This window comes from Pongo abelii, chromosome 20, assembly GCF_028885655.2.
Source record: "Pongo abelii isolate AG06213 chromosome 20, NHGRI_mPonAbe1-v2.0_pri, whole genome shotgun sequence".
Taxonomy (NCBI): domain Eukaryota; kingdom Metazoa; phylum Chordata; class Mammalia; order Primates; family Hominidae; genus Pongo; species Pongo abelii.
The window spans coordinates 2,985,492-2,997,333 of NC_072005.2; the positions used below are offsets into that span (position 1 = coordinate 2,985,492).

At 63.4% G+C, this 11,842-nt stretch overlaps 1 protein-coding gene across 1 annotated transcript in view; it reads left to right on the plus strand.

The window, feature by feature from the left end:
- Window positions 1-11,108, plus strand: part of GNA11 (G protein subunit alpha 11) — a 29,915-nt gene extending 18,807 nt beyond the window's left edge. Inside the window, exons 3-7 of the mRNA XM_024237618.3 lie at window positions 41-195; window positions 1,725-1,853; window positions 5,515-5,644; window positions 5,797-5,950; window positions 8,122-11,108. Coding sequence (XP_024093386.1) covers window positions 41-195; window positions 1,725-1,853; window positions 5,515-5,644; window positions 5,797-5,950; window positions 8,122-8,312 — 759 coding nt within the window. The 3' untranslated portion in view covers window positions 8,313-11,108. The remainder of the gene's footprint in view (window positions 1-40; window positions 196-1,724; window positions 1,854-5,514; window positions 5,645-5,796; window positions 5,951-8,121) is intronic.
- Window positions 11,109-11,842: the final 734 nt, after the last annotated feature.

Sequence of the window (11,842 nt, forward strand, 5' to 3'; positions counted from 1 at the left end):
CCCCGGCAAGCTCTCGACCTCTCCCCTGCCCGCCTCGCAGGCCAATGCGCTCCTGATCCGGGAGGTGGACGTGGAGAAGGTGACCACCTTCGAGCATCAGTACGTCAGCGCCATCAAGACCCTGTGGGAGGACCCGGGCATCCAGGAATGCTACGACCGCAGGCGCGAGTACCAGCTCTCCGACTCCGCCAAGTAGTAAGTGCGGCCGTACCGCCGGCGGCCTGGGAACGGCAGCTGCGGGCCGGAGCCTGGGACCCTTCGGGAAGCCCTCCGCGGCATCTGTGGTGCCCCCTGCCTGTTCGCCGGGGGCAGGGACACGGTGGGCCCCGGCCACCTGGCTGGACGGAGGGACCAGAGCAGATCCCTGGATGGGCCACACCTTGGCAGGAGCCGGTGGACTCTGTGTGACACTGGCCTGCTTGTATGCCTGGCCCTGCCGTTGCCCTCCCTGGGTCAGGACTGAGCTCCTGGCCACCCTCGGTGCTGGAGCCCGGCCTGTGGCCTGTGGGGGAAACCCACGGTCTCCTAGGAGGGCCGTGGCATGGGAGGTGGACACACTCTGGGCCGTGTCGCTCCTGCCTGTGGCATCGTCCCCAGAGCCACGTCTCCCACTAAGTGACTGGCTGTGACCTTGACTGACGTCAGGGTTCTCCCAGTCTCTGGGCCTGGGATAGGGGGTGACTTGTGCGCTGACAGGTGGCCGGGCCGTGGCTGCAGGCGAAGGCACCCGCGCGGCAGGCTGTGCACTGCTGCCCTCCATGCTTGGCAGGCAGAGGCCCCGGCCCTCCCCCAGCACCGGAAGAGACCCTAAGGGGACAGGGACGGGCCTGTCCCCCGCCCCTCCTGCCCGTCCTCCGTGTGTTCCCTGCTTCTGGGAGGCTGTGGGAGGGCCCAGATAACCAAGCACTTGGAACGAAACCTTCGCCAGGATCTCCGCGCGGTGCCGGAAAGGTCTGAGCAGGCACCCGGCCTCCCCAGCCTCTTACAGCCCCCACCCCAGTCAGACCACTCGAGGGGCGCCCCACTCAGGACTGCCCAGCGTGTCAGAAACGGGAAACTGTCCCAGCCCAGAGAGCCTCAGGAGATGCCACGGCTAAATGCCGGGTGGGGTCCCAGAGAGGGGTTGTGGGCTGGGCAGGAAAAGGCATGAGGGGAACCGAGGAAGCTGGAACAAGTGTGGACTTCAGTAGCTGCGCTGTGTAGACACTGGCTCATTGCTCGTGGTGGGTGCCGCACCCGCGTACAGGGAGCAGCAGGGAGATGGGCACGGGGGTCTGCTGTGACCTCTGCAGCCTCCTCTGCAGCTGCGACTCTCCTAATGATGCGCCTGTTTGTGAAGCCTCATCCCCAGGGCCAGCCAGGCCTCTCTCGGGAAGTCCCCTGCCCTGGGTCACCGTCTCCCTCCTTGGTAGCCGTCTCTGGGCAGCTCTACTACAAACCCCCCAAACCAGCTGAAGTCCTCGTCCTGGGACTTTCTCTTGTGCTGGGTCATTTTTGTCCCCTGAGACCCCAGAGAGGATAGAGGTTGGGAGGTTCGTATCGCGACCCCAGGGTCTCCGTTGGCCCGAGCCCTCCGGGCTGCTTCAGACACTGCCGTAGGTGGTGCAGTGCGCGGTCCGCCCCCTCCTGGTGGCTTCCTGTCCTCCCGCTGGTTTGGGTGCTGTGTCCCTGTCCTGCCCCCCTGCCCCCGGCAGCCGGCCTGAGTGCCCCCCTCTGTGTTGCAGCTACCTGACCGACGTTGACCGCATCGCCACCTCGGGCTACCTGCCCACCCAGCAGGACGTGCTGCGGGTCCGCGTGCCCACCACCGGCATCATCGAGTACCCTTTCGACCTGGAGAACATCATCTTCCGGTACCGCCCGGGCCACAGCAGGCGGGGAGGGGGTACTGAGAGGCTCATTTGCCCGGTGTGCCAGCTCACGCCTGCGCACCCAGTGCTTTGGGAGGCCAAGGCGGGAGGATCGCCTGAGTCCAGGAGTTTGAGACCACCCTGGGCAGCATAGCCAGACCTCATCTCTAAAAAATATTTTAAAAATTAGCCGGGCGTGGTGGTGTGCACCTGTGGTCCCAGCTACTCAGGAGGCTGAGGCAGGAGGATCGATCAAGCCCAGGAGGTTGAGGCTGAAGTGAGCCATGATGGCACCACTGGACTCCAGCCTGGGCGACAGAGGGAGGCCGTTTCGTCTTACTAAACAAAAGAAAGCCCACTGGTCTTCATCCTCAGGGTGTGTTTGACCAGGTCGGGAGATAAGATTTATCTCGAAGTATGTGTGAGCCAGGGCCACACAGGGAAGGAGCTGTGGGGGTGTGGGGGGATGTGGCCACATCCATCCAGACCGGCAGCCAAAGAGACTTGGCAGGGAAGACATTTGACGGGGCCTCCAGGACGGGCCGGGGGCCTGGATGGAGCCAGCATGGGGCTGGGGTCTGGAGTGCCGGCCGGAGCAGGGGGTGCTGCAGGGTGCGGGAGGGGTCATAGGGACCGAGGCTGCCAGGGGAGGGGGCTCATGGGGACCGAGGCTGCGAGGGAAGGAGGGGTCATAGGGACTGAGAGGGGAGGAGGGCTCCAGGCTGGGGTGGAGGAGCTGGGTGGTGTGGGGTGGATTCTGTTCTTCACGGGCTGCCCCTGTGGATCCTGCCGGGCCTCCGGGGCTCCAGGTCCCCTGTGGCTGGGGGCCGGCCAGCAGAGCTGAGTTCTCCCTGGGGACCCTCAGTGGGTCCTGTGCCGGTAGGCTGCGCAGCTGGCTGGACTCTGCTGTCCCTGAGAACGTGGACCCTGCCTGCCTGGCTCCTGGACCGGTATAACATCTCCAGCGCCGAGGTCCCGGCTTTATGTGTGCCTGTCCTGGGCTGCTGGTGTCGGGCGTGAGACTCCCACCACAGGCCTTTATTCCCGCCCAGTGCTGGAGGCCAGAAGGCTGAGTTGCAGGTGTGGGCGGGGCCGGGTCCTTCTGAGGCCGAGGGGATCTGCCCAGGCCTCACTCGGCTCCTAGTGGTGGCCGCATCCTTGGCTTGTGGCCGCGCTGCCCCATCCCTGCCCCCATCCTCATGCGGCATCCTCCCCGTCTGCGCCTTTGTCTCTGTTCTCTTATAACCTGTCCTTGGCCAGGGCCACCCTACCTCTGTGTGACGTTATCCTAACCAGTGACATCCGCACAGACCCTGTTTCCAGATCAGAGCTGTCCCCGGGTTCTGGTGTTCGTGCGTGTGTGGCGCTAGCCGGCTCTGTCCTGGAGGGCCTCGCGGTGGCTCCAGTTGCGGGTGCCTTCCCCTGCATCACAAGCTCGTCCTGGCACTGGTCCTCATGAGGGAATGGCGCCTCCCCGCCAGGGTGTCCCCACCCAGCTGGTGCACTGCTGAGGCCATTGTGAGGGTTCCGGGAAGTCTGTGGGGTTTTCCTTGAGGGCCCTGCCCTGAGACCCACCCCAGGGCTGGGGGTGCCACCCCCTGCCGTCTGCCTGTTCTCCCCACCTGTCCTCCCAGCTCGGCCTCCCAGCGCAGGCAGGGAGGATGCGGTGTGAAGATGGAGGCAGGGATGGAGCAACGTGGCCACAAGCCAAGGAACACCAAGCTCTGGGGTGGTTCCCGGGGACCCGAGCAGGTGCTGGGCCCTCAGAAGCTGCAATGTCTTCTCTGGACATGGGCGATGGTATATATTGTTACGAGAATTCAAGTTTTTCTTCTTTTTTATTCACACGGGGCCCATGACCCCAGGATAAAGCTGAGGTGAGCGGGCACAGGCCAGGGTGTGGCACGAATGTCCCCTCCCCACCTCGTGTCTCAGGGTCCCCTCGAAGCCCCATGCTGGCCTAACAGCGCAGGCCTCTGTGTCCTCTGTCAGAAATATCCTGTCCCCTCCCTGAGCTCAGGCCGGGTGTGTCACCTCCTCCCCACCATCTTCCGGGCCCTTCCTGGCTCCGGCTGCTCCGGCTGTGCCCTCTTTTTTTTGTTTGTTTGTTTGTTTGTTTGAGACGGAGTCTCACTCTGTCGCTCAGGCTGGAGTGCAGTGGCGCAATCTGGGCTCACTGCAAGCTCCGCCTCCCGGGTTCGCGCCATTCTCCTGCCTCAGCCTCCCGAGTAGCTGGGACTACAGGCGCCCGCCACCACGCCTGGCTAATTTTTTGTATTTTTTAGTAGAGACGGGGTTTCACGGTGGTAGCCAGGATGGTCTTGATCTCCTGACCTCGTGATCCACCCGCCTCGGCCTCCCAAAGTGCTGGGATTACAGGCGTGAGCCACCGCGCCCGGCCCAGCTGTGCCCTCTGTGCTGGGTGCAGACCCCCGTCCTGAGCCTACTTCTCTGCTGCTGTTGTTTCTCTGTCAGCCACCACTGTCCACCACGAGCCGGCAGAGGGCCGGCCAGGTGCTGTGGGGTGCAGCTGGAGGCCTGATCCCTGTCTAGAGGCCTTGAAGGCTGGTGGGATCGTCCCAGTGTGTGACGAGAGGCTCCTGCTCCCTCAGGTGGGGACAAGACACGGGGGGACCCGGATCCCAGCCCCACCAGCCGCCACAGGCGTGCAGGAGAGGCCTCGCGCTCCAGACGGGCTGTGGCCTGGTGTCGGCACACCCATTGCCCTCCCGCCCGGCCGCAGCTGTTGGTGCGGGCCCTCTTGTCCCTTAGAGTCACCTGGCACATCTGTCATCCACCTGTGCCTGCTGGACTCCTCCGCAGACCAGACCAGGTGGATTTCACCACTCACATGCCCAAGGCAGCCCCGCTCTCCTCGGCAGAGTTGCAGGAACCCCGGCCTTCCCTGGGGCCTGGGGCCGAGGCCTGAGGGGCACTCTCCGCTTCTGCCTTTGTATTCTTTCAAGAAGACCAAAGTGCCTTTCCTTATTATAGAAAACTTAGAGAAGTCACAAGTAGAAAGAGGCAAACGTCCCGTAAGGAACGCATGCCCGCAGACATCGTCTGAGCTGATTTTCTTTCTCCCGCTTGTGTGTGGCCTGAGAGTGTGAGATTGAGCTGCTCACCACGCAGGGTGGGGCGCTGCGCCTGCTCTTCTGCCCCAGGAGGATACCGGCAACTCTGCCCTCTGCAGCCGTCACTGGAGGGTCCCTGCAGGGAGCAACCGTGGCATCAGTGTTTACTCCTGCGAGCGACGCTTGGTGAACATCTGTGTCCCTGGCCCCAGTGAGGGGAAAGGCTTCTGTGCTCAGGGTGACAACCAGATGCCGGACATAGGGTCCCTGGGCACCCATCACAGGTTCCCGCAGCAGCTGGCACCCAGAATCCTCTGGGTTCCTTATACCCCCACACTAGCGCCCGCTTCCCTGGGCCCAGTGGCCTCAGGCCCCTTTGCCAGTGAGGGAAGGGTCTGCAGTGGTCACTCCCGGAGGCGGTGTGGCCGCTCTCTGAGAGCGTCCTTGCTGGTTCTAACAGTGGGGGCTCTTCCTGCTCCAGCCGCTGTCAGTCTGGTGTGGCAGGAGGGGCCTGGGTGGGAGCCGTCCTGCGATTGCAGACTGGGCCTTGGGGCCCCAGGTGGCTGAGTCCTGGCGCTGTGTCCTTTCAGGATGGTGGATGTGGGGGGCCAGCGGTCGGAGCGGAGGAAGTGGATCCACTGCTTTGAGAACGTGACATCCATCATGTTTCTCGTCGCCCTCAGCGAATACGACCAAGTCCTGGTGGAGTCGGACAACGAGGTGGGCCCTGCCCTGAGCAGGGGCAGCGTTGGGGGCCGGGCCTTCCCCACCCGCCGAGCCTGGGTCCCCTCACCTGGGTCCCCTCAGCTGCCCCTTGGGCTGTGTGCAGCAGGGAGGGCCCCTCTGATTCCCGCTGCCTTTGCTACCGCCAGAACCGGATGGAGGAGAGCAAAGCCTTGTTCCGGACCATCATCACCTACCCCTGGTTCCAGAACTCCTCCGTCATCCTCTTCCTCAACAAGAAGGACCTGCTGGAGGACAAGATCCTGTACTCGCACCTGGTGGACTACTTCCCTGAGTTCGACGGTGCGCCGGGCTGCGGCACGGGGGCCCGTGGGCAGGGCCTTACGGGGTGGGGGCTGGTATGGGAGAGGAGCTCATACAGGCCAGGAGCTCTAAGGGAGGGTGTCTGATGAGAGGTGTCATGTACAGGAGTGGGGTCTCAGGGAAGGGAGGTCTCGTGTGAGGGGGCCTGTATGGGAACGAGTTCTCCAACGCGGGTGTCTTACACCTGTGGGAGATCTGCTAATGCAGGGACTCCTTATACAGGAGGGGTCTCGGGTGGGAGGGGTCTCAGGCAGGTGGTCTCGGGTGGGAGGGGTCTTGGGCGGGGGATCTCGGGTGGGAGGGGTGTTGGGTGGGAGGGGTGTCGGGTGGGGGATCTCGGGTGGGAGGGATCTCGGGCAGGGGCGTCTCGGGTGGGAGGGGTCTCGGGCGGGGGATCTCAGGTGGGAGGGGTCTCGGGCAGGGGGGTTTCAGGTGGGAGGTGTCTCGGGCAGGGTGTCTTGGGTGGGAGGGGTCTTGGGCAGGGGGATCTTGGGTAGGAGGGGTCTCGTAGGGCAGGGGGATCTCGGGTGGGAGGGGTCTCGTAGGGCAGGGGGATCTCGGGTGGGAGGGGTCTCGTGGGGGTGGGATCTCAGGTGGGAGGGGTCTCGTAGGGCAGGGGGATCTCGGGTGGGAGGGGTCTCGTGGGGGTGGGATCTCAGGTGGGAGGGGTCTCGTAGGGCAGGGGGATCTCGGGTGGGAGGGGTCTCGTGGGGGTGGGATCTCAGGTGGGAGGGATCTCGTGGGGGTGGGATCTCAGGTGGGAGGGGTCTCGTGGGGGTGGGATCTCAGGTGGGAGGGGTCTCGTGGGGGTGGGATCTCAGGTGGGAGGGGTCTCGTACAAGGAGGGCACCATGGGAGGGGGAGTCTTGTATCGGTGGGTCTTGTACAGGAGGGAGTTGTCGTATGGGGGTGTCCTGTATAGGTGATCTCATATGGGAGGGGTCTCACAGGAAGTGTTCATGCACACTGCCAGCACAGCCCCGTGGGGACCTTGGTGGTAGTCCCTGCATCCTCCTCTGTGTCCTAGTGCCCCCACCCTTGGACCCCTCCCTCCCTACGTGGCCCCTGCCCCACAGGGCTGTGTCAGGGCAGCTGAGCACTGAGGGTCTTCACATGCCCAGCCCTCTGTGGGCCTGGGGATGACGGCCCGGGGAGGGTGTTGTGTGCCCTCGTCTGTGTGGTCAGTGGCTGCCGTTAGCGCTGTCACCACTCAGAGCTGTCCCTGCCAGGCACAGTGAGGCCCCGGGCAGCTCTGGCGCCCTCGTTTCCACCCCGGATCTGTGCTCCTCCCGTGAGTCTCGGGTGTCAGCTTCAGGAGGACCCCTCAGGGTGCCCTACCTCTGGATGTGCAGCGGGAGGGAGGGGTCTGGCACATAGTGTAGCCTCGGCCGCTGGCTGCAGGCGCAGGGCCCTGCTGTCCCTGGGCAGGGGAGTGGCGGGGGGCGCTGCACCTGCTCCAGCCGCACGTGGCCCCTGCCCGGCAGCCTGTCCTGTGGGCTCAGGGAGCCCTGGTGGGGGGAGGCCAAGGGACTGGGGCATGGACCTCTGTCCTGCCAGTCCCCAGAGCAGCCCCCTGAACACCCCCAGGGGCCTTTCCACCGGGGCAGGCAGGAGTTACTGGGCGGATCGCCCGCATTGTCCAGGGTGGTGGAGGGGAAACAGCACCCCTGCTGGAGCCCCGGGACATCTCCAAGGCACTGCCTGCAGCAGGGGTGCCATGGGTGGGGGGGGGGGCCGCTGTTCCTGCTCTGTGGGCTCTGTGCCCAGTCCTGGGGGCCTCTCCTCTCACCCTGGGCCTTCGCAGGGCAGCCATGCCAGAGGCCTGCCCTGGAAGGTTGTGGCTGTGGAGCTGAGTGGATAGAAGCCAGCAGAGGGCTGAGCAGAGGGAGCAGTGGGGGGTGCAGAGCCCCAAGTTGGAGGCCTGGGCCGTGACAGCAGTGCCCTGGGGCTGCAGTGGGATTGGCACCGCAGCTTACCCGGGGAGGGAGGGGAGCTTCGGCCCGTCAGGCATGCAGTGGGCTCTGGGCTGGAGGTCGAGCTGGGTGGGCCATGGGCCTTACTCACTCATCCCCTGGGAGTGACAAAGGGGCCCACGTGTCCCTCGCCCTGGGCCGGGCTGGGGCACAGCCTCACCCTCCGCCCTCCCCCAGGGCCCCAGCGGGACGCCCAGGCGGCGCGGGAGTTCATCCTGAAGATGTTTGTGGACCTGAACCCCGACAGCGACAAGATCATCTACTCACACTTCACGTGTGCCACCGACACGGAGAACATCCGCTTCGTGTTCGCGGCTGTGAAGGACACCATTCTGCAGCTCAACCTCAAGGAGTACAACCTGGTCTGAGCGCCCAGGCCCGGGAGATGGGGCGGAGACACGGGGCAGGACCTTCCTTCCACGGAGCCTGCGGCTGCCGGGCGGGTGGCGCTGCCAAGTCCGGGCCGGGGCCTCTGCCCGCGGGAGGAGATTTTTTTTTCATATTTTTAACAAACGGTTTTTATTTCACAGTTATCAGGGGATGTACATCTCTCCCTCCGTACACTTCGCGCACCTTCTCACCTTTTGTCAACAGCAAAGGCAGCCTTTTTCTGGCCTTGACTTATGGCTCGCTTTTTTCTAAAAAAAAAAAAAAAGAAAAAGAAAGAAAAAAAAAGCAACGAAACATAAAACACCCAAGCGTCCCGTGCCCCCAGTGACTCTGGGCCTCACAGAGCCCCTGCCAGCCAGCATGGGGCCCCGCCCCGCAGCCAGTCATGCGCCCCCATCCCGCAGCCCCCCATGGCTGTCCTTCCAACCCCACCTGCTTTTTCTTCCTCCTGCCCGCTTCTTTTCTTCATCACGAAAGGCGTGGAGACTCGGAGATGGACGTTTTTCCCCTTTTTTAAGTTATTGATGCCCAGCGCACCTCGCCTCTTCACAAATCAACGCTGTGCTTTGCCCACTGGACTCCTGAAGAGGGGGTGGGGGGCTCCCTCAGTCGCCCACCCTGGGAAGTGCCTATCCTTTTTTTTTTTTTTTTTTGAGGGAAAAGAACACCTGACTCGCAGGTTGAAGAAAGGCCCTGCGCCCTCTCTCATAGCCGGGTTCCCCGTCCCTCTGCAGAGGCTGGGAAGGGTCCCCGGGCTGGAGCCATGGGGGCTCCTCTGGGCTGTTCCTCCAGGGCCAACACTGGCCGCTTGGGGCTGCCCGGGGACTCCGGAGGGCTGCACGGCCACCCTGCCCTGGCTGGAGCGTACCCCACCGGAGCCCACATGGGCTGGGCGGCTGGAGGGATGGTCCCCCGGTGACACTGGGAGAAAGACCACTTGGATGGGGGCGTTTCTTTCTGTTTCGTTCCACTTTGTGATGTCACCAGTTTGGAAAGAGTGAGGGTGGGTGGGGACTTTTACAGAATATTCTCAGGTGTGTACCCGAGAGGCAGAGAGAGGGACGTGGCCAGCAGCTCTGAGTGGCCTTGTCCCAAGCACTTGTGCCCGCCCCCGAGCGCCGCCCCCGGGGAGCGGGAAGCCAGCACTCGCACTTTGGCCAGGGGCGCGTGGAAGGTGGCGGCAGGCACCGGCCTTGGCAGCTTCCAGGCCTGGCTGGCCACAGCCACGGCCCGAGGGGGAGCCCGCCAGGCCACGCCGCACTGAGCCACAGCCCCGGGGGCCGCCTCCCAGGGCCCCTTGAGGCACTGAGGCACCGAGACTGGTTCTCCCTGAGAGACTCGGAAGGTGGGGAACGAGGGGACTGTGGGGAGGTGGCTTTTTCGTCTGCTGTTGTCTGAACACTACGGCGCCCTGTGGTTCCGGGCTTCGCACGGCTGTCCCAGGGATGGATCGCCTGTGCTGCCTTCGCCCGCCGCCACGCCGGGACCCTGCACAGCTGCTTCTGGCCTTGACAGATGACGAAAGCCCCAAAATATGACCACCCCGACCAGCAGTTGCCGCCTGCCTGCCCGCCACTGTCAGGCCTGCCCTGGCCTCCTCGTCTGCAGGGCTGTCTGCTGGCTTCCAGGGGCAGAAGAGCGGGGAGCCCCGTGGAGGGGTCAGGGGAGACCAGGTCAGGGCAGCTACATTTCTGGTGATCAGCCCCATGGGGAGACGGGGCTGGCGGGACCCCCACCGACTTCCCCACACCACTTCTGTCTCACCCAGAAGCATCTTTTTTTTGTGCAGGTGTCTACCTAAGAGGGTTGGCGCCAGAAGCCCCCCACGGCGAGTGCTGGGGCCCGGCGGTGCCCTGGGGGAGCAGATGGGGCCACCCCTGGCAGGGCCGCTGCAACCTTTTCCAGCAGCGGAGCCCTCTGGGGGGCCTGTGCTTGTGGCATCTCTGAGGGCCCAGATTGCACAAGGTGACCTGGCTGTGGCCTGAGGGTGGAGTCGCCCAGCACAGAGGCCGGGGCGCTGCGGGGCTAAGTATTAGGCCTTCCCAGGGAGGGGGCCGTGCCAAGCATCCCAGAGCTGGGCTGGGGCCACCAAAACGTCTTGGCCTGGATCCTCTGGGTCTGAGTGCCTGATCTCCTGCCCCCCAAAAAAGTGGAGGTAGGTGTTGCAGGCCCGGGTCAGGGGTGCCTGCCCCAGGAGAGTCCCAGGCAGTGGTTCTTGTGCCAGTGGCACCCAGGGGCAGGGACAGCCAACCCCCACCCTTGCCACTTATGGGGCCACATGTGGGGTGTGTTTTTACCTTGGTGAATCTCACCTGCCAACGCTTTCTTGTGAGTGCCGACCACCTTCTCCGACCATGTTATGCCCAGGCGGCAGCAGCCCCCGGCCACTGCGAACCCATGCCCTGGGTCCCCCGGCTCCCCCAGGGGGGCATCCCCATGCCAGTGTCCCCCAGTGGTGGCAGCGGATCCTGTGGCTGGCCTGGTGGACGGGACCCGGTGATACTTGTATATTACACAGTCCTGATTTCAGACAATTTCAACCTTAATCTATTTAAAAAAGAATATTCTATACAAGCTGTTTTTAAGCCTTTTACCATTTGAAATGCATGTGTTGTGTGCGTCGGGGATGGGAGGAGGGGCTGAGGAGCGGCTCAGTGTCACCTCCCACAGCCACTGGCCCTGACCCTTAACCCAGACACCGATGGAAGTCGACTTTTCATATCTTTCTCCTGAAATGAACTCTGTTTTAAATTGGAATAAATTTTGTTCCTAAATGCTGGCGGCCCCCTTCTGGTTTATTTCCTGTTGGCCTTCGAAGGGGGCTGGGGGGGAGTGTGCAGAGGCCTGGCCCCCAGGAGCCCTGGAGTTGCCTAGGGCATTGCCTGACCTCAGTGGGGCCGCCTGGGTGCCTCCGCACGGTGTCCCGGGGCCCCTTCCCTGTCATCTTGTTTGACCCTTCACTACAAGTTCATTTCACTAGCACCAGGCCAGAGCAACCCGCTTGGGAAACGCCACCTTGTTTGGGGGCTGGGGACAAGGGAGTGAGACGGGGAGGAGCCCAGGTCCCAGGACAGCCTGCCCCTCACCTTCCAGGGCGCCAGTGGGGAAGCCATGCCCTCCAGGCCTCCGTTTCTGTAAGCTGCGGATGTGGGACCTCTGCAGCCTTCCTTCAGTTATTTTTTCCTTTTGAAAAAAAATTGTAAAATACAAATAACAAATTTCTCAGTGCACAGCTCAGTGACATTAAGTGTATCCACACGCTTGTGCAGCCATCACCATCCTCTCCAGAACTTGTATCTTCCCAAATTGAAACTCTGTCCCCACGAAACACTCACTCCCTGTCCCCCTCCCCAGCGCCCGGCACCCCCCATCCTACCTTCTGTCTCCGTGAATCTCAGGCTCTATGGACCTCCTAGGAGTGGAACCATGCGGGGTGTGTCCTTCTGTGTCTCCGGCGTCTCTCACTGAGCGTGATGTCCTCAAGGTGCATCCATGCTGAAGCCCGTGT